Source organism: Haematobia irritans, chromosome 4, assembly GCF_050003625.1.
Source record: "Haematobia irritans isolate KBUSLIRL chromosome 4, ASM5000362v1, whole genome shotgun sequence".
Taxonomy (NCBI): domain Eukaryota; kingdom Metazoa; phylum Arthropoda; class Insecta; order Diptera; family Muscidae; genus Haematobia; species Haematobia irritans.
This window is the reverse complement of record NC_134400.1, coordinates 58,470,186-58,493,899: the sequence shown is the minus strand read 5'-3', so window position 1 is coordinate 58,493,899 and position 23,714 is coordinate 58,470,186. Positions and strand designations below refer to the sequence as shown.

Genomic DNA, 23,714 nt, shown 5'->3' with positions numbered 1-23,714 from the left:
CGGGGTGAAGAAGGGTGCGATGTTCTCCGCCACATTTCTAACACGCTGTTTCAGAATGGCACTCATATGACTTGTGTGATCTGGCAAGGCAATTCATGCAGTAAGCCGTACCGTCTCGCTTCACGACGTCTCTCGCCAATGTCCATATCCAAAAATCGTCTACAAAACCTTAAAGAGTGGTATCGTTCGCAAATTTGGCATTGGAGAATTTTTGGGTTTCTAGGATCCCTATGAAATGAAATAAAAGAAAATTATTATTATTTTTTCAGGATGAGAAATAGTTGTGGTGAGATTGGTGAGAAAAAAATGATAATGTTTATAATTGAGTGGAGGTGGAATTTGAGACAAATTGCAGAGGAACTAGTCGAGTTATGTCCCGGGTAATAATTCCGCTGGAGGTTTTAATTTCTGCTACTCTTACGTATCCATCTCGTCCTGGAAAGGTTTTTTGTGATCCGCCCGAGCTTCCACTCACAAGGCGGAAGTTGATCATCCCTGATAACAACCATTCTCACGAGGCGATGGCCATTTATATCTTCTCTGAAGCTCCTTAAGATATTCATCTTCCCATCGTCTGGCGAATTTGTGTTGCAAAGACTTTAGCTTTTCCCATCTGTCATTTAGCTGTATGTCTTCAGAGACAATTTCAGGCATAGCCACCAGTGGAGCTCCTCTTAGCAAATGACCTGGCATTAAGGCGTTCTAACGGATCATCAGTCATTGGGGATAAGGGCCGGGAGTTCAAAACGGCATCAATTCGAGTTAGGAGAGTTGTTAGATCTTAATATTTTGAGCAATCTTTTTAAAGTGGATTTTAAACGATTTAACGCCGGCCTCCCACAATCCTCCGATATGTGGTGCATTAGGGGGGATAAATTCCCATCGGAAATTTTGAAAAGCATATCTCTTTGATATATCATCAGCGACTTCCTTATTCATATTCATATTGTAGCCTTTTCTCACCACCAATAAAGTTCGTACCGTTGTCGGACATAATTTTGTTAGCAAGACCTCTCCGGATTCCGAACGTAGTAAATGCTGCTAAAAAGGAATCCGCAGAAAGGCTTGAGCAAAGTTCGAGATGAATGGCTTTTGTACTGAAACATACAAATACGCACATATAGCTTTTTTGATATATCGCATTTCTTAGAGTCGATGTCTTTACGGCAAATGGACCAGCGAAATCCAGTCCCGTAAAAGTGCACCCGGAAAAAAGTGACCCTTTCTTTAAGATAAAATGAACTTATTGTGAAGAAAGTTGAACTTCGTATAGCGCCAAAGACATTTTTATTTTTTTGAACGATGTGATTTTCGTTGAAATTAGGTAGAATCCATTCCATATATTAGTTAACATTTTCCTATATTTATGTATCCTTATACTACAGAGTGGAAAAATTTAACTGAATTGAATTCGTATATGGAATGATTTTATTGAACTTTTTTCATTCATTGGGACAAATCTTACATATTTGTGTAAACCCTTTTACTTCAAACTTAGAACTGCTTACCTTCGTTTTTAAACACAATTTTATTTATTTATATAGGCAATTTTTTCTTCAATAAAATACACGTTTTATTAATATATTAAATATATTTATTAAGAATCAGCAGCATCGACTGGCCTTGAAATATTAGTTTATTATTTCACTATTTCCAATTTCCACGTAATGTCATCAACTGTAAAACGCATTTTTTCTTCTTCTTGTACCTTTCACTTTTAATAAGTTGCTGCGTAACGATTTTGTCCTCCTTTTACAATTTCAATACCTACAAATATAAAAACTCATAAACCAATTTTTCCCCAAAAGGTTAGCATCACTGAATGTTACCTGTTAATTGAAGATTCCAAAATAAAGACGAATGAAGGGGTTGTTATTCTGTTTTCTTTCTTTATACACCATCACGAACATAATTTTTTCACTAATTTAAAATAACAAATATTTTATATATTTTATTTGTTATTTATTATATTATTTTACTATATTATTTTTTAACATTCCCTCCGTATACCATAACAACGCGATTCCAACTAAAAAAACAACCCACGCGCAAACATATCGATTACATCGATGACAGGTATCGATTGCAGGAATATAAAAGAAATATAGGAAAATTTCCTATATTCTAACAAGCGTGTCTCCTTAAGTTTTAAAAGGATTGAATACTTCTTAGTACGAATGAACTAAAATATATTTCTACGCTAAGTGTTATTCGTATGTATGACAGGCTTTCTATAATAAAGGATGTCAGAATTACCATTTTATAAGAAATTTTACTAAATTTGAGGGAACTTGGTTTTAGTTCGGTTTTTGTTTATTTTTACGAATGCTTTGTTATCAGTGGATAAAATTTTCTTGTTCAGTAGTAAATTCTTATACCCAGCGAAGAAAACTGTATTAGTTAAATTCCATGCGTTATTCTAGTTAATGAATTATTCCCAACTGCTTTCAGTTAAGGATTTTTTTACTGAAGCAAGTAAATTGTATTATTTTAAACAAAAATTTAACTTAATGGAAATAAAATGGCTAAACTAAATTGATGAACATTTTTTTTCCTTTAGTTCTGAAGGCACTTTTTTCTGGGGGGTGAATGGTAACGAAATTAAGTCCGCTCTGGTGTCCATCATTTGTGTTTGGATCTTATTTTCATAAAGTGTACAGGTTTTGCATCTGCGAATGCATTTTTTGATTGCTGAGCGCAGCCTGGATATATAATATTCCTCACGTAGACTTCTCATTAAGAGATTATTCTCTGCATACAGCAATAGAACATGAGTAAACTCGATTAACAGTTGAGTATAGCAAGATTGAACTGGGATAATGATAGGATGACTCTCACTATATCTGAGATCTCCATTAGATATTCGGCCACTAACTCGAATAATTCCAGTATCATCCAAAAATGGATTTAAAGGAAAAAGGGGACTTTTCCTGGAAAGAGATTTTGACTTTCCAAGTGCGGTGTATTCGCGATTGAAGTATGACTGTTGAGTTAATACAATCAATTTATGTTTATCATGTTTAAATTCTTCATGAGTAATGTACACTTATATGTAAGTTTTCATTCGTCGAGATCGGTTGAAAAAGCGATATACATATACCAGCACTCTAATAGCTCTATCCCATTTGGAAAATCTTTTTACTATTTCATCTTCCTCACATATATGAAATACCTCTACCCGTCGAACTTCAGGTGGACTTTCATACACAATTGCAGGCTTAGGCCATTCCTTCGGGGGACGCTGAAGCCAAATTGGTCCGTTCCACCAAAGAGAACAATTTGACAGATCTTCAGGGCTACAGCCTCTTGACCCCAAATCAGCCGGATTATAGGCTGAGCGAACATGACTCTATGGACAATTTCCTACATTTCGAAGTACCTTTGCAACACGATTCGCAACGTACGTTTTCCAAGTAATAGAAGGCTTTCCCAGCCAACCGAGAGTAATGGATGAATCACACCATAGAAAGAGTTGGGATTGTTCAAAGCCTAGATTCGAAAGCACATGCTTGGCTAAACGAGACAACAATACAGCCCCACAGAGCTCAAGTCGCGGAAGACTTACACAATTATTGGCGCCACCCATCCCACAGGATCAAACAGTTTTAAGACTGCAGAGAGAATTTGTCGTTTAGTTGCTGAATCTTTAGTGGGAGCCAAATCAATTTGGTATGAAAAAGTATCACACATAGCACAGCAATTTTAAAAAGTTAGGGCCGGTAGGGCCGGTTTCTCAATGTCGCGTTATTATTTATCGTGTCGATGAAACAGCTGATCCCATACAAAAATTTCACTAACCAGTGGTCTATCATCCGGTTAAGTATTAATCGGAGGATGATAAATTGGCCGTTAGAATCCAAAATATTATCTTTAGGAACAGAGTCAAGAATTTCTGCACAATTAGAGGTAACTTTCTTTAATGGAAACCCTGCTGACTTCAACATCGCAAATAGTTGGGAAAGAGATTATATTTCCGTAGGAGTGTCGTGTGCACCAAATAATATGTCATCCACGTACGTTTCATTAAGAAGGACTTCAGAAGCTAGCGGAAATTTCGAACGAGATCGCTTGCAAGTGGAATCAATGATCTTATAGCCAGATAAGGAGCGCAATTTACTCCGAAAGTTACAGTGTTGAGAGTATAATCCTTTATCATTGAACTTGGGGACGGTCTTATCAATATTCGTTGATATTGAATATCGTCTTTGTGTACCAGAATCTGACGGGACAATTTTTCAATATCACCGCAAAAAACATATTTATAGAGACGCCATCTAAGAATTATTGTTTTCAAATCCAATTGGAGAGTGGGACCAACATGCAAAACGTCATTGAGAGATCTACCAGACTCTGTCCGCTTGGAAGCGTTAAATACTACTCTCACCTTAGTGCTTCGCCGTTCAGGCTTAAGAACAGCATGATGTGGTAAATAGAAAGATTGAAACGAGCCATTTGAAGAGATTTCTCTAGGTGATGTGTCCGACATATGTTTCAAAGTCAAATATTCCCTAAAGACATTATTATATTCGAGAGCTAACATATTTCGGGATTTTTCGACGTAGATTTCTCCATTCTAACATATTGACCCAAAGCCATTTGCCTGGAAGAACCAAGTGGCGAATGACTGTGAAATTGCGAAAGGTGGTTCTAGTGAACAGATCCTCACAATCGTCTGCGGTAGAGCAAGCTTCAGTGTAAGCTCCTCTTGATCCCAAAAATTTTTATGCTGTCGACTTAACATGTCGTTCGATTCCTCTGTAGTCTGTATAGAAAATGACAAAACCGTAACATACAAACCGATACTGGACCACTGATCACCCACCCAAATATGGTGGACTGAGCCATGGAGGAACCACATATGCTTCCGACCCCTTCCAGCAATAGATGAGGAATCACATTACTTCCCAAAAGTAAATCCACGTGGCCCGGAGAGAAAAAATTGGGATCGGCTAATTCTAGCCCGTTCAAATCGGCAAAATTCGTTGGTTTCGGAATAGAAAACTTGGTAAAAGACGTGTTATTTTCGGAACCACTATAGTTTTAATGTCAACCACCTTATCATGTAACTCGGAAAACAAAGACAGAGCACACAAAAAATTAGAAATCGCAACAACTTGATCACCTAGTCCTCTGATTTCAAACTTCCTTATCTCAGTGGGGAGCATCAACCTCTGCTGTAAACCTTTAGATATAAACGATTTCTCTGAGCCCTGGTCGAGAAAAGCCCTTGCCCTAAATGTATCACCCTGATAGCGTATAATAACAATGTCAGTAGGCAAGAGTGTATTCTCGCAATCTTCTGTTTTCTGAGAGGAAAAATGAGAAGTAGTCCTTGGAATACTAGGTTAGGTTAGGCAGCCCGATGTATCAGGCTCACTTAGACTATTCAGTCCATTGTGATACCACATTGGTGAACTTCTCTCTTATCACTGAGTGCCGCCCGATTCCATGTTATGCTCAATGACAAGGGACCTCCTTTTTATAGCCGAGTCCGAACGGCGTTCCACATTGCAGTGAAACCATTTAGGGAAGCTTTTAAAACCCTCAGAAATGTCACCAGCATTACTGACCGCTGAAAAACTTTTTGGTGTTCGGTCGAAGCAGGAATCGAACCCACGACTTTGTGTATGCAAGGCGGGCATGCTAACCATTGCACCACGGTGGCTCCCTTTGAATACTAGCAGTCTCCATATTACCAGAGGTGGATGCACTTTCATCGGAATGTCCCTGACGAGAAGCCTGCTCCTGTGAATTAGTTGACACCTGGCAATTAATAATATTGGGCCTAGTGTTTCCTTTCTGCTTAGCATTTGGGAAATGCAATAACGTATGGTCGTTTCTTTTACAAACCAAACAACCCATTTTACTTTTACATTCCTTCCTTGAATGTTTATCAGATAAGCAATTGAGACACTTATTATTCTCGGAGACAAACTGTGAACGATCCGTTGGAGTCAGATCCTTAAATTCTTAACAATTCTTGAGCGAATGATCCTTCTCGCAACATTTGCTTTTAACCTGAGGTATAGTGCCGGTATTGAAGGAATTTACTTCCGCTGACATTCGAGAGCCTGTCTTAGACCCGTGGATCCTATCCAATCTTTCTACTACTTCATACCTATCAGCCAAGAATGAATCCATTTCCGACCATTTCGGTAATTCCTTATGCGATTTCAGGGATTGTTCCCAGAGAGATAGTGTTTCATGTGGCAATTTAGTAACAACTAAATATACCAATGTAGGGTCCCAATCGCTGGTAGAAATATTTTAAGCTTTCAAAGCAGCCAGACAATCATTTATAGTAGTTTGAATTTTCTGTAATGAATCGCTGGCTTCTGAGTGGATATTATTTAAACTTAAAAGAATTTTCAACTGGTTGTCAACCAATACCCTTTTATTTTCGTACCTAGATCTTAATGCCTCCCACGCTATCGGGAAATTATCTCCACATAACGTATACTTCTTCACAATAGCTGCAGCCTGACTTTTATCTTTCAGGCGAAGATGATACAACTTCTGAACATCAGTAAGCTTCGGGTGGTTAATGTAGACCGCAGTAAACATGTCCCTAAACGAAGGCCGTTCTTCGTATCCACCGTTATGAGGAAGTAAAATTAGGCTTGACAAAAATTCCTTAGAAATATACCCAATACTGGAAAACGCGATATTGATTATCTGAACCAATTCAGTAGGCAACGATAAAATATCGTATGTAATCTCGAGTAAAAACTCGTCTCGATAATAATCAGGTATAAGTTTCAGTTTCACTGGAAACATTAGAGATTATCTGAACCAATTCAGTAGGCAACGATGAACTATCTTATGTAATCTCGAGTAAAAACTCGTCTAGATAATAAGCAGGTATAAGTTTTAGTTTCACTGGAAACAATTGAGATTATCTGAACCAATTCGGTAGGCAATGATAAAATATCTTAAAATATCTTGAGAAAAAATTTGTCTTGACAATAAGCAAATATAGGTTTTAGATTCACTGGAAACAATTGAGATTGCTGGAATTAATTCCGTAGACAATGGTAAAATATTCCAATGTGAGTATAACTTGTTAAAAAGAAAAAAAATCAATCCTTTCGCGAGTAATGATTAGGGTATCTAAAAGAGAATAATTATTTCATGGGAAGGAGAACTTTCTCCTGATATAGCAACTTGTAACTCAGCGATTGAAATGCACCGGTTTGAGAGTATGCGATACAATCGTTTAATATACGAAAATTTCTGAACGTTAGGCAAATCAAAGACAGGTATCCAGCCTTTTCGAGGATTGATTTTGATGCAAATTATCGAAATGATACATTCACTTGAGCTGACAGCCTAGAAGAGGACCACAGGTCCGCCTTTGAGTCTCTGTACAACCTCGGAAAACATTTAAAGCCATGACATAAGCCTCAAGGTTGAGCTAGACCCCAGGATTTAATCTAGGTTGGTTTATAGCGAGCAATGTTCAGTTCGGTAGCATACAGCTAAATCTTTCACCCGTAAACACTCGAGAGCAGATTCAACTCCTCGTGTATCACAGAAAATTGTCCTATCATGTGCAGTGAATTGCTGTAGACTAAAATTTACACGATGTTATCTCATAAACAGGTCTCCAATTATGACTGTATTAGCGAATGGCATTACGCTATTCTCAATAGAAAGTGAGGAAGACGAAGCTTACAATGTGTCGGATCGATACGACTTGTCGGCGATGACTAAATAATCGGTAAATGTGTTATCGATCCCATAAACATGCAGCAGTATCGATTATGGCTTCGGACTTAACTTATAATGTGCACAATATATGGGATATGTTCGACACGAGCACTGTCGTCTGGAATAACTGATAGTCTGTAAAGCGCATTAGGAGACTATTTATTGTAAGGCATAGCCGACTTTATCTTGTACACTTGGTAACGACAACACAATATTAAATACAATTGTTTGCAGACTTACAGAATTCCACCGCACTCATAGACTATGTGGGTAAACATGACAAGTTGAATGATCCAATTGTTACTTGCGTTTCACTTTGGTGTGGGACACCACGACCAAAGATTATAGAAGAGGAAGATGGGAGATTGGCTACTGAGCACATCAAACCATTTACCACATTAGTTTAATACTCGAACCAAACGCGTATACGACAAGTATTGACATAGCATTAAAATGCAAATAAAAAGAAATTACCCATAAAGGGTAAAATGTAATTTTTTTGTTGTTGTCTAAAATTTAACATTGTTTCATTAAGAAAGTTGAATTTTTCATTTAAAAAATAAAAACTAAAAACAACTAAAAGATTACAAACATGTATTAAACTAATCTGGTAAATGCAACATTTGGTATGACGCAAGCCAATCTCCCATCTCCCTCAAATCTATAATCTTTGACCACGACCAGCTTTCTGCTACTGATGGAATGGTTTGAAGATTTGTCGTCGATAATGATGTGCTTCCTTTGTGTATCGATGGTGACTTGCCTAAGATGGCTGTTGCCAGGAATGGTTTTATCGTCACGGGAGGAGACTACCAATACCAGGGGAGGAGAGCTGAGGTGTAAACACAGCAGCATAGGTTGATGAAATGAATAATAAAAGCTTTCTGTTTCCTCTTGACTCTTGATTGTCGTAAGTAGGGGTCGCTGGAATATTGTTTTGTTTTTGTTTGATTATCTTGTTGTCGTAATTGGAGACTTAACCGATGTACTAGCCACGGTTATGTTTGACTATGGCTTCAATTTTTCTACTGTGGTATAGAGCCGATACTTTTTGTGGATGGTGTTATTGGGTTTCGCGTTGTGGTCAAAATTTTAAACTGCTTCCAATTGTGGAGACTTCAAGTGACGTCACAACTCCAAGCAAGTTCGCTAGCACCCTAGAAAGTAAAGGCTATTACTTTTGTTGTTTATGGTAGATAATAAATGAGCAAGCACTGCAGTTGAATATAAATTAAAACTTTATCTTTGTCCTTGGCGAATACTCTTTAGCTTTACGTCGAATATAGAGCTTTGGTAGGAATTCAACAACAAAAGTACCAGTTGAACAAGATAAGACCAATTCTTGAGACAGCTTAGACACTAGTTCCAGGGATTCGGAACTCAATCTTTTTGTATCCTCAATGCATTAGGAATGCAAACAAACCTTTGAGGCAACTCAAAGCAATTTCTTTACCGTTTATTTTCTTTTTTTTTACTTTTTGATAATAGTATTATGCGATACTTTTTAACTTACGGTCTTCCCAAGGTATTTTGTGAAAATGACATAGTAATCTCGTACTACCTCTCAAAATAAACGCTTGACTATTGTCAATAGTTTGATGCCACAAATGTATGTCTTATTGATGTAGGAATGTAGACTTTGGATGATATTTGTTTCCGATGTTTTCTCTAATTAGACAATCCGAGGCTCCGCGACCATATGTTTGACGCTTTGTTGGCAATTGTGAAGACGAAGAATGGGACTTATGGTGGTATGGTTGATTAGAAAATCTTGATTATTGCTGGATATATGTCCGTCTGCTCCACTGGATCGTTTGTTGTTTTAACCAATTATTCTTGATGGCTGCCAAGTATGTAAATTTTGCGGAAAACTTTACTAAAGATTACAACCATGGACGACCATCTTTTAGTATTGAGCAATTACTTTTTTACAAAGGTTTTCGTAAAACGTACCAATGGTTTTTCCTTCTGTAATAGAGAGACAAAAATGTTGAAATAAACTTTGGCAGACCTTTGAATAAATATATTTTTTTGGTGAGAGGTGAATAACGAGACAAATTTGGATACTACCCAATATCAGCTCCAATGACTACGACTTTTTACTGTTTAGGATAACGGTATTAAGTCACAAAAACCAACGGAGGGAGGGGGTTCCTTCGCCGTAACCACGCGGTAATGTGATACTGAGGTTATTATACGGTCTTGAATACACCAAACTTACTCTTTAAAATCTTTCTTTGATTCGACTTTTCTGCAAGAAACAATAGTTAGAAATAATTTTGTAACAATGTCTTTTTTGATCAAAACACCAGGCACTTCCACTGGAACTTTCGCAACTTCTTACCACCACTTTACTTCGTCGCACCTATTCCTTCCAATTTAGACTCTTTTGATCTTTTCTTTTAGGTGTTTGGCGTCTTTTTCTTACTATTTGTTCCAAAACTATATTATTGAAAATATTCCTTTTAACTTTACTGTTCTGTTCGGCTTTTTCTTTTAACCCTAGGATAGGCGATAAGCTTTCGATTACTAAGCGCTCGAAGTCAAATTTGGACTGGCCAGACCAAGTAGTCTATCCTAAGGTTAAATAAAGTTCAGCACTCTGAGAATGACAGCAGTGATGTTGCCATATCCCCCATATTATATTCTATGTCGCACGTACTAACAACCCTGTCTCAAGGGACATGAAAATGTTGGATGGTAGGGAATATTTGAAGATTAACACTTTTTCAATAATGACAGAAAAACCTAATTTGCAATCCCAAATAATATTTATATCTTTATACGGAGAAAATAACAGGAAAAAACGAAAAAGCGACAAATTACGCTGTTAACAAAAAATTAAATTTTTTAGCGGATTTTTCAATCTAAGGATTGGTTCAAGTTTTTTCGGAGGACCATGAACTTATCTTTGTGTTATATGCCGTTTGGCGTAATTTAGAGGTGAACTAAGGTTCGTCAAGACACCGAATATTTTGCAATAACAAAGAACTTAGGTTCATGAAAACACCAGTGCTTGGTTGTTGAGTGGAACTTAGGTTCCAATAGATAAACAAGTTAAAGTTGGGAACTCTAGCAAATACCCCAAGTTGCTTCGACGCAGTACTCCCGGCAACCCAAATTAAAACAGGTGTGATTTCGTGTCACTTACATTTATTATTAGTTGAGAAGTGGGAGAGATTCCTATAAGCGACGAGAGGCAACGAACTGATATGGTTGATAGTCAAGCGGCAAGAAGAAGGAGATTTTCTGTTTTACATGACAGGAACCCTCTTATAAAATAAGACCGGATAAAAAAGATAAAAGGAGTTGCCACTCGTCATTACAAAAATCTTAATTCAGTATTGTATTGTTCTTAATTCATTGCTTTACAAACTAGAAGTAATTTTTATAGATTTCAATATTTCACCCACATATTTCACCTCAATACATTTCAATTCATTACATTTAAATTCAATACAATTCAATAAAAAGTTGCAAATAAAAGTTGCATGAAGACCAAACTGCGTTCGACAGTAGCCCTAGCACTGGTGCCTCTCTCAGCAAACAGCCCACGGCAGTAGCTCATTTGTATTAAGAGGGATTTAGGGAACTTACTTTACTTAGGTGCAGTGTACGAAAATAAAGAAACGATTGAGGTACGTATCATTTAAAATCACGAACTTTTCAATTTTCGTCAATCGTTTTGTACGTAGTCACAAAAAAACAACAAACATTTCAAAAGCAAAAGAGACGAAACGATTGCTTTAATGCTCTTCGGAGTTGTGTCGTTTTGTTGTTTCGTTCGGTAACGAAACGGCAATATAACGTTTGCAAACGTTTGCTGAGCGAAACGATGACAACAGCGTGACATAACCAATACGTTTGTTAAATATGTTAGTTTTGTTAAAAAAAATGAATTGTTTAAAAAAAATATAATACAATATAACAGGTGTTATTGTTCGAAAAATAAATTGAATAAATAATGCAAGACCAAAAAAAGTAAGTAAAGTCTAAAGTCGGGCGGGGCCGACTATATTATACCCTTCACCCCTTTCTAGACCAAAATTTGTGTTACCATCTCAACTCCTTCATGACGGTTTATATTCCCATATACAAATATTTATATCGTTTGCCTCTGTGGTCATATTAGTCCAAATCGGGCGAATGATATATATATATATATATATGGGAGCTATATCTAAATCTGTACCGATTTCAATAATATTTACCACACTTGACTACACTACTAATTGTATTCCTAGTGCAACATTTCAAGCAAATTAGAATAAAACTTTGGCTTCTGGGGCCATTTAAGTCCATATCGGGCGAAAGATATATATGGAAGCTATATCTATATCGGAACTATTAACCGTACGTCTTGTGCAAAATTTGAAGCAAATCAGGGCAAAACTCTGGCTTTTGAGGCTACATAAGTGCAAATCGGATGAAAGATATATATGGGAGCTATATCTAAATCGGAACCGATTTAGCAGATATTTTGCATATTTTACGAGAGCCGCAAACCAATTGGCTGTCCGAAATTTTAAGAAAAGACGTTGATAAATACGTCAATTATGACTAGATCGGTGAAAAATATATATGGCAGCTATATCTAAATCTGAACCAATTTTTTTCAAAATCAATAGCGATTGTTTTTGAGCCAAAGTGAAATTCTCGGACTTAAATTGCGAGCTGTACTTTGCACACAAAATTACATATACAGACGGACGGACAGATAAACAGACGGACATCGCTAAATCGACTCAGAATTTCATTCTAAGACGATCGGTATACTAAACGAGTGGTTTCAGACTTTTCTGCGACCAATCGTTACCAAAGCGTTACATACAAATGCACAAACTTATTATACCCTATGCCACAGTAGTGGTGAAGGGTATAAAAATAACATTCAAGATTTTTCTTCTTGTAAGCAAAGACAATAAACTTGAGGAAGATAGGAAATTGGCTACTGAGGAGATCAAACCATTTACCGTGTTAGTTTCATACTCGAACCAAACGCGTATACGACAAGTATTGACATAGCATTAAAAGGCAAATAAAAAGAAATTAAGTGCACGAAATAAATTTCCTTAAACGGGAAAATGTAATTTTTTTGTTGTTGCCTAAAATTTAACATTGTTTCATTAAGAAAATTAAGTTTTTCATTTAAAAAATAGAAACGAGAAACAAACAAAAAATTACAAACATGTATGGAACTAACATGGTAAATGCAACATTTGGTATGACGCAAGCCAATTTCCTATCTTCCTCAAGTTTATTGTCTTTGCTTGTAAGGACCAAAGACAATAAACTCTAGGAAGATAGGAAATTGGCTACTGAGGAGATCAAACCATTTACCGTGTTAGTTTCATACTCGAACCAAACGCGTATACGACAAGTATTGACATAGCATTAAAATGCAAATAAAAATAAATTAGGTGCACGAAATAAATTTCCATAAAGGGGAAAATGTAATTTTTTTGTTGTAGCCTAAAATTTAACATTGTTTCATTAAGAAAATTAAGTTTTTCATTTAAAAAATAAAAACGAAAAATAAATAAAAAAATTATAAACATGTATGGAACTAACATGGTAAATGCAACATTTGGTATGACGCAAGCCAATTTCCTATCTTCCTCAAGTTTATTGTCTTTGGTAAGGACTTAATGAATGAGCAAATGTTTGCATTCAATGTGTACCGTTTTGTTTCCTACATTTTACTAAGCACCACAGTACTTTTCAGTTTAGGTTTGGTTTCCACTCACGAACAAAAACAATACAAAACGAAAGGCAAGTGCCGTTATGTCAGGTTTCCGTTTCGTTTTGGACATATGGATTGTACGAAACGAAACAATTGGAAACGTTTTGTTTTGTTTGTTTTCGTATTGTTGCAAATTTTGAAAACAATAGCATACTAAAGTAGTTGAGCCCCTGCAGAATTTCCATTTGTCAATCAAGCTTTGCCTAGTTTTTTTATGGGATAAAAATTTTAAAAATCTACAGAGATATCTCAGGGAATTTTCTCTAATAGAAGTAGACGTACATTTAGAGCCACCGTGGTGCAATGGCTACCATGTCCGCCTTGCATACAAAGGGTCATGGGTTCAATCCCAGTTCGACCAATCACAAAACAGTTTTTCAGCGGTGGCTTATAGCCTCTCAAGAATGCTGGTGACATTTCTGAGTGTTTCAATGCTCCTGTTAGTGATTTTAACGAAATGTGGAACGCCGCTCGGACTCGACCATAAAAAGGAGGTCGCTTTTCAATTAGCTAAGTATAGAATCGGGCAGCAGCCAGTGATAAGAGAGAAGTTCATTACTATGGTATCACAATAGATTGATTAGTCTAAGTGCATCTGAAATATCGGGTTACCACTATACCTATCCTACCCTAACCTAGACATACATTTCATTTGGTTACCAATAATATTATTGTTCGCTTACTCCTGTTGTGTAGAATTTCAGAAGGCAATGTACTCGATTTTATACTCACAATAATTTTAATTTTCTATTTCAGCACGTTGTTCAATGTGTCATAGTCGCTGTGAAGACTATTGGCAATATTGTGCTTGTAACATGTCTTCTGCAGTTCATGTTTGCTGTAATTGGAGTCCAGCTGTTCAAGGTAAACATATCCCTAACATCTTCCATTGATACAAATTTAATCAAATATTAACATACTTTTACAAAGATAATAGATTTTATAAACATTTTTTATAATCTTTACGTTAAAACGAACAATTACTTAACATTTAAACGAATGTAAACTTTAGCTCCCAGTGGATGGTTTTTACTTCAGTTACCAAATCGGGTAATGTTCAGGAGATTATCCTTATAAATCGACCTGCATAGGGGTCGAAGGACATTAAAATCTCTTCTGGTTCGTCGGGCGTCAGGTAATACGCCCATAAATAGATTTAAGGAACGCCGAAATTTTTACAAGAAATTTGGATGAAGTGACCCAAGCACGTTGTCGGCCCGATAAATATGTAATGGAGAAAGGATATATGTGCTACTTTAGAAGTAATCAAGTAAAATGCTCCCCTCAAGTTCTAGATTTAAGGCTACGGTATTATATTCAATTCAATCTACATAATACACAAATTCCTGGAAATTACGGCATAAGAATCACGAATGAAGATGGGTTTAAATTGCGTTAAAGTTCCTCGGACAGAAAGCAAACGATGATTGTCGTCACTAAAGCAGAAAGTCTTGTCATTCCGGTGCAAAGTATTTCCGTCCGTATACACAGTACACCGTACCTTCTTAAGACTCTGGTTAGACTGATAGATATCTGTTTTAGAGCAAGTTTTGATTTAAAATTGCTCTCAGTACGACAATATGTATACTGAGCCGGCATTGCACGAACTATTCCATTTTTTCTGAAAGCTCAATTCTTATATTTTTAAACCTTAAAATAATTTCATTGAAATTTCGAATATCTCCAATAAAAAAATAAATTGGTTCAAATAACGTTTTAATTGTTAAAAGTTATTAAAAACTTGCGTTGAAAGCGAATTAATTTTCAGAGCGAAATTTGGCTAATTCTTCAATTGGAAATTCGTTTTGTATTAAACTTTAACTTGAAAAATTGGCCGTATTGGATAGCATGAAGAGAACTTAACTGCCAATGTATCGCGTGAGAGTATAGAAAGAAATATACTACTGTGGGTAACCACTATGCCAGGCCTGTTAAGTATTATTTCTAAGAAGGAATTTGAGTTCATCTGTTTAAGCTGATTGTCTGCTTTCACTGATCCTAACGGTCTCACATGGCAGAGAGAGAGAGAGAGTTGTACGGGTGGCATATGACGGAGGAACACGCAGGGGCCTGATTGTGAAGACGTGACAACGCCGTTAACCTGTCAATATATTTTTATTAAAACAAGAAATTATTAATGACAATTTATTATCGTAGTTATGCCATATATTAAAATCATGAAGGAAGCCACCGTGGTGCAATGGTTAGCATGCTCGCCTTGCATACACAGGGTCGTAGGTTCAAACTATAAACACTTTTCAATTAACTAAACATAGAAGCGGGCAGCACTCAGTGATAAAAGAGTAGTTCATCACTGTGGTATCACAATAGACTGGAAAGGCTAAGTGAGAAGAAATAATAAAATAGCAGAGAGCATCAAAAATTTTTGAACAGATTTACTTTAAAAATTAAAAAGCAATTAACTATTGGGGGCTTAAAAAAGATATTCTTAGGGTGAAACATAATAAAAAAAAAACGCCAGAAAGGCACGTTGTTTCGCTAAACTTTCTCATATTCGGTTTTTCTTATATGAGATGTGCTTATATCCGTTACTGTACTGTAATCGTGCAATACTTTAAAGCCAAGTAATAACTCTTCATCTTCAACATATACATACCTACTTTTAAAATAAACTCTGAATAATTGTTGGCGTAAGTTTCTCATGTTCCCGAAATTTCCGCTAAATTATATTGTGCGATAGTAATTAAGTATTAAAATAGCCCTTATTATAAAGGGTGATTCTTTTGAGGTTAGGATTTTCATGCATTAGTATTTGACAGATCACGTGGGATTTCAGACATGGTGTCAAAGAGAAAGATGCTCAGTATGCTTTGACATTTCATCATGAATAGACTTACTAACGAGCAACGCTTGCAAATCATTGAATTTTATTACCAAAATCAGTGTTCGGTTCGAAATGTGTTTCGCGCTTTACGTCCGATTTATAGTCTACATAATCGACCAAGTGAGCAAACAATTAATGCGATTGTGACCAAGTTTCGCACTCAGTTTACTTTATTGGACATTAAACCAACCACACGAATGCGTACAGTGCGTACAGAAGAGAATATTGCGTCTGTTTCTGAGAGTGTTGCTGAAGACCGTGAAATGTCGATTCGTCGCCGTTCGCAGCAATTGGGTTTGTGTTATTCGACCACATGGAAGATTTTATGCAAAGATCTTGGTGTAAAACCGTATAAAATACAGCTCGTGCAAGAACTGAAGCCGAACGATCTGCCACAACGTCGAATTTTCAGTGAATGGGCCCTAGAAAAGTTGGCAGAAAATCCGCTTTTTTATCGACAAATTTTGTTCAGCGATGAGGCTCATTTCTGGTTGAATGGCTACGTAAATAAGCAAAATTGCCGCATTTGGAGTGAAGAGCAACCAGAAGCCGTTCAAGAACTGCCCATGCATCCCGAAAAATGCACTGTTTGGTGTGGTTTGTACGCTGGTGGAATCATTGGACCGTATTTTTTCAAAGATGCTGTTGGACGCAACGTTACGGTGAATGGCGATCGCTATCGTTCGATGCTAACAAACTTTTTGTTGCCAAAAATGGAAGAACTGAACTTGGTTGACATGTGGTTTCAACAAGATGGCGCTACATGCCACACAGCTCGCGATTCTATGGCCATTTTGAGGGAAAACTTCGGAGAACAATTCATCTCAAGAAATGGACCGGTAAGTTGGCCACCAAGATCATGCGATTTGACGCCTTTAGACTATTTTTTGTGGGGCTACGTCAAGTCTAAAGTCTACAGAAATAAGCCAGCAACTATTCCAGCTTTGGAAGACAACATTTCCGAAGAAATTCGGGCTATTCCGGCCGAAATGCTCGAAAAAGTTGCCCAAAATTGGACTTTCCGAATGGACCACCTAAGACGCAGCCGCGGTCAACATTTAAATGAAATTATCTTCAAAAAGTAAATGTCATGGACCAATCTAACGTTTCAAATAAAGAACCGATGAGATTTTGCAAATTTTAGGCGTTTTTTTTTTTTAAAAAGTTATCAAGCTCTTAACAAATCACCCTTTATATTGTCATTGCTTATTTATATTTATTTAAGTAAAATATTAAATTTAATGTAGAAAAGCGTAGCAGCCCTCATTCCTGTTAATAACAAAAAATTAACAGTGAAGTATGTTATAATTAAAAAAAAACAATTAGCCATATCAAATGTAATGATTTCATATAAAATTTTACTAACATCTCTCTTTCGCAGGGGAAATTTTTCAGTTGTTCAGATGGTTCCAAAATATACGCTTCCGATTGCCAGTAAGTATACAAAATAGTTATGTTTTTTTTTAATATATAAAATTAATGCCACATTTTGCTAAGTACTAGCGTACTCATATAATCTTACGAATGTATTAAAAAGTGATTTCTGCGCTAAATACTATATCAGAACCCTCTATGGCACTAAAGCCAATTTAACTCTATTTTCATTGAATTAATATATTTTGAGAAAGTTTCCTTGACTTGTTTGTGTGCGTTAGTTAAATGAACTAAAAATGGGTACAAAATTCTACAAGATTTACTGAATTCGTGTCTACCACAAAATAGTTCATAATTTCTTAAAAATTGTAAATTTCATCATTAATGACCCCATTTTAAATTTCGTATGGCACTAAAGACATGTATGTATTTTGAACTCCATGTTTCTTTCTTTCAAACTTGTAAAAGAAAACAAGTGAAATAAGTGTATACAGCAGTAAGTTCGGCCGGGCTGAATCTTTAATACCCACCACCATGATTCAAATATTCAAGTTTACTTTGAAAACTCTTCCTCGTAGCGGGTTACTTGATAATATATAGAATTTCAGGGGGTTTATGACAAATATTCTCCCAAGCAAATCAGTTCATCCAGTACGCTTCCCGAAGATAAATTTAAAGATTCTACCTATGAAGACTAGATCAGATTCTGGATTTATAAAAACCAATTTTGTTTTAGAAAAATCATAAACACATCGTGTAAACGATTAAATAACGCATTGATATGAAATCTTAAATCTGTAAATATTTTCCGCCATTATTTAAATGATTATGAGGAGTAAATTCTGGAAATTTTACTTTCAATTTCAAGCAATTTCCATGATCAGTGAGCCTGCTATACCCCGAAAAAAAGAATTTTTTTCTAAGGATCGAAATTTTAGACAAGCAAAGTTTTCTTTTGACACAATTTTAGAGACAATCGTTGAATCACTTATCAAAAATTCGGATTAATTTGCTCTAAAGGTGGGTATTAAGTTCGAGTTTAGCCGCTAATTTTCACTAAAGTGAAAACTAAATGAGTAAAATACGTCATAAAATTACACATGTTTGTCGCAGATTTCATTATAACTTGATGGGGAATATCCCAAAGCAAATTTTCACAAAGTTTATATTCCTTAAAATGGATTATTAAAGAAAAGTAATCGTGAAAAATTACGATTTTAGCGGCTAAACTCGAACTTAATACCCACCTTAAACGAAAATACTTTACACGAAAGTGAAATTTCGTTTGTCTAAAACTTCATTCCGGAGGAAACTATTATTTTTTTGGGTGTACCCTCAAGAAGCAAATGATGCCTTAGCAAATGGACTGGTAAAAATAAATGCGATATAGATTTTTTCGGGTTTAAAATACCAGTATATTTACATTTTTGGGCAAATCGGATAAAAACTACGGTTTCTAGAAGCCCAATGAGTTAAATCGGGATATCGGTCTATGTGAGGGCTAAACCAAAACATGGGTCGACACGCACCATATTCGGCTCACGATTCTAGAAGTCCTTGAAATAAATTCGGGAGGTAGGTCTATATGGGGGCTATACAAAACCATAGACCAATACTCACCATTTTCGACACACTTCTTAATGGTCCTCAAATACCTCTAGAATTCCAATTTCAGACAAATTGGTTAAAACTACGAATTCTAGAAGCCCAAGAAGTAAAATTGGGAGATCAGTCTCTATACGGACTATACCAAAACAGGGACCTAAAATACCTAAAATACTTGAAATAAATTCGGGAGGTAGGTCTATATGGGGGCTATACAAAACCATAGACCAATACTCACCATTTTCGACACACCTCTTAATGGTCCTCAAATACCTCTAGAATTCCAATTTCAGACAAATTGGTTAAAACTACGAATTCTAGAAGCCCAAGAAGTAAAATTGGGAGATCAGTCTCTATAGGGACTATACCAAAACATGGACCTAAAATACCTCTAGATTTCAAAACATGGTCCTAAAATACCTCTAGATCAGAGAATGAAGCCGACCCATTTTTGTCGGCGGCGGCTAACACTAAATTTTTGCCTCCGGCGGCGGTGGTTTGACGGCTAAGCCGATAAAAAATTGTCTGTTCGGCGGCGCAAAATTATCTATTATAAAATCAATTTGAAGTTTTCCGAATTGTAATGAGATTAGTTGTACAACCAATCTTACAATCAAATTTACATTTCATTCAAATTTTTTGAGCTAAATTTTTGTAAAACTATTATAGCAACTTGATACTAATTTATTGAAAGTGGAAAGTTCAAAATTTTGGCAAAAACTATAACAAATATTATTAAATTTTTCTGATATAAATCAATATGTTAGATTAATTGGCGGCTAAATTTAAGTTGAGATGAGTCGACATATTCGGCGGCGGCGTCGACTGCTAAAAACGGGTCGGCGACGGCTAAAATCGGCGGCGCGACTCGGCGGCTTCATTCTCTGCTCTAGATTTCAAATTTCAGGCAAATTCGATAAAAACTACGGATTCTAGATGCCAAAGAAGTAAAGTCGGGAGATCGGTCTATATGGGGGCTACACCAAAACATGGACCGATACACCCCATTTGCGACATACCTATTTGTGATATTAAAATACCTCTAGATTTTAAATTTCAAGCAAATCGGATAGAAAGTATAGTTTCTAGACGACAAAGAAGTACAATCGGGAGATCGGTCTATATGGTTGATGTACCAAAACATGGACCCATACACTCCAATTTCGAAACATCAATTTATGGTCCCAAAATACCTCTAGATTTCCATTTTCAGGCAAATCGGATAGTAAATACAGTTTCTACAAGTCCAAGAATTAAAATCGGGAGATCGGTCTATATGGGGGCCATCAGCGTAGCTAGACAATTTTCCTAGGGGGGACTATAGCCCCCTAGCTAAAAATTTATAGACAGAACTTATAGGTTCAATTATTGCTTTATTTCATAAAAAAGAATACAAAAATAGACATCAAAATAATACATAATAAAGCAACTAAAAGTAGTTCCACACTTTTCCCAGCAAAAAATTGGGATTTGGTTTAAAGGCACAACTTTAAAAGCACTTCCAAAAATGTCCTCACAAAGGAGTTAATTATATTAACTACACAGGAAGTTTTTTACTTCAGTTTTTTCATATTTTAATGCGTAATTTTTGTTTTCTTTTTTCAAATAGTTTAAAAAAAGAGTTAGAATAAATAAAATGGTAAAAATTATTCAAATTTTGCCACAAAAATGCTAATCCATTATAGAAAAATCGATAATTTTTGAAAATATTCAAACAAGTTAGAATGCATGAAAAATAATAAAAAAATATAAAATATATTGTAAATTAATGTTTCTTGAAGCTCGAGGTCTTTATAAATATTTATATAATTCTAGCAAAAGTTCGACCAAAAATCAAATAAACAACGAATAAATAAAAATTATTTATTTTGGAAAATATCACACAACGATATGGATCACACCGTAAGAAGTGATGCAAATTTATTGCAACGACTGTTGAAACGGTGGACATTCGTTCTATGACGAGTTCCTATTACATTCATCGCTTCTCCGCCAATTTTGCACCACTTCCGGACCCAAAAAGAATATTTTCACTTCTTTTTTGGCGACGCTTTTTTGCAGCATTATTAAGATATTAATTTATGAAAGCATAGTTTTAATACCAATTACTATTTTTTAATTAAGGTGACTAAACCAGACTAAACAATATAATAAAGGACCTTTACAGCCTGTTTATGTATGTCGAATGAGCTCTGTGGATCGACTAAAATGGAAACAAACAGCTGAATTTATAACCAAAAAACAGCTGTTTCTATGCATTTCAGTCGATCGATAGAACTCGTTCGACATACAGAAACAGGCTGTTAGTTATTCAACTAAACCATAAGTTCAATCACAGCTCTATTTCATAAATACCAGACTTCAAACATTGCCATCGGCAACTGCTACCACAACCCAAGTAATTCGATTGTGCATGAAAGTCTTTAGCGAAACTTTGTGCGGTTTTATATACTTGTTTAATTTTTATAAAAATGCAAATCGTAAATAGGTTTTCAAATTCTGGGGGGGGGGGTAAATTTTTTCTGGGGGGGTCTAAGCCCCCTTCCCAGAAGCCTTCCTACGCTTATGATGGGGGCTATACCAAAACATGGACCGATACACCCCATTTTAGACATACCAATTTATGGTCCTAAAATACCTGTAGAATTTCAATTTCAGGCAAATCGGATAGAAAATACAGTTTCTAGACGCCCAAGAAGCAAAATCGGGAGATCGCTCTATATGCACTGAAAAAAGCATACTCGGTTCCAAAGATTTTGTCTTTACTTTAAAAAATTTGGTATTGATTCCGAGTCAAAGAAGCGGAGAATACAAGTAAGGATACTTTTAAGACATAATTCTCTTTTAAATTTAGGTTTTGTGTACTTGCTTCTAGGAAGCAAATTTTAATTTTTCGCTTTCTCAGCTTTTTTTCTTCATATGCTATCAAAGTCCTTTAAAAACGAGTTAACGGCAACTTTATTTTCCAAATTAGGACTCGACTTCCAGTAGAAATTATGCTATGTTAAATTTAAAGAATTTTTCAGAATTATTAAAGTCAAGTTGACCTTAGCCTATAATTTTTTTCTTTCATGTTAAGATACCCATTTTTAAGTCAAATCACTTAATTATAAGGACTATACGACTTCATTGAAAAGTTTATCGACTTTTGGACAAGGAAAATAACTTTATTTTAGAGAAATGCGTCTTCTATGCTAAGCAAAATTTGTATTCGTATTTTAAAGACATGAAATCTTTGACCTCACGACAATATTTTTTTCAGTGTGGGGGCTATACCAAAACATAGACCCATAAGCACCATTTTCAGCACACATCTTTATGGTCCTAAAATACTTCTAGATTTCAAATTTCAGGCAAATTGAACCCAAATTTGAAAGAAAATTGATATAAGATTTTGGCCGAAAATGCAAAAACCTACAAATTGGAGAATAATTAAGTTTTACCAGAAATAAAAGGGATGTTGCCAAAAAATTTGTGTAGTGTAAAAATATCTCTATTATCTATCTATCTATCTACAATCAAATTGTTTATTTGTACACAAAAAACTTAGGTTAAAGCGCGCTGTATCTTTTAAGATACAACCACTATTTTTTGCAAAAAAAAACGCAAAAAATTTAAAAAATGTGCTATGCAAGTTATTTTTTACCATTTTGCATATTTTATTGGAGGAACCGGTGTTCTTGTGCATTTAAGTATTAACTTTAAAGAAAGCCATATGAGGGACTGTATTTATAAATACCGTGTAAGAAACAATCATTGTCGAGCGGTTCCAACAACATGATGGCATATTGCAACAAGACAGTGGACTCTTTTTAAATCCCCTATGGGTGGTAAGGATGGGTGGAAGTTGTTGACTTTCAAAACTCTATATTTTATCTTTAAATTTTATGTTTTATTTAGTACAGGAAGTGATAACTCATATAATTGAGTGGTAACTTGAAACTACATTCGAGAGTTCCGACAAAGGAATGTATTTGCATCCATACCGAGTTACATTAAAAAGTCAAAGAGCCACTAGACTAGGTCTCTTAATAATATCGGAATGTAAAACAAATTTGGCTTTGAGCACTTGAAGTCCTCTCGACCCTAATAGAATTAGTCCGGTCGTAACAATGTTTTCATCACCAAAAGACTACTACCCCTATGTCCGGGTTTCAGATTGAAAATTAGTTTATTTTCGTTGTTATATTCGTTAAATAATTAAAACTATAAATACTGTTACGTTTTTATATTGAGGCGTGTTTAATTACCCGATAATTAAAACACAGTTCTTTTCAAATAACGACAATCTACAATTTATTTGTTTAACTGATTGGTTTCACTTATTTGCCGAGATATGACGATTTCGAATATTCTCGCTAATTGGCCTACAACCTTCTAGATTAATCTACTACTATCTGGTACACACATATTTATCGGCTTATGTTCATTGTATTG

The 23,714-nt window shown here is 35.6% G+C and overlaps 1 protein-coding gene across 4 annotated transcripts in view; it reads left to right on the top strand.

Annotated features, from left to right (window-relative positions):
* The window catches only part of Ca-alpha1D (Ca[2+]-channel protein alpha[[1]] subunit D), a 239,320-nt gene that overhangs the window by 175,604 nt on the left and 40,002 nt on the right, over nt 1–23,714 (top strand). For all 4 annotated transcript variants that reach the window (XM_075304026.1, XM_075304023.1, XM_075304024.1 and 1 more), the window contains exons 16-17: nt 14,210–14,317; nt 17,680–17,732. In XM_075304026.1, coding sequence (XP_075160141.1) covers nt 14,210–14,317; nt 17,680–17,732 — 161 coding nt within the window. The remainder of the gene's footprint in view (nt 1–14,209; nt 14,318–17,679; nt 17,733–23,714) is intronic.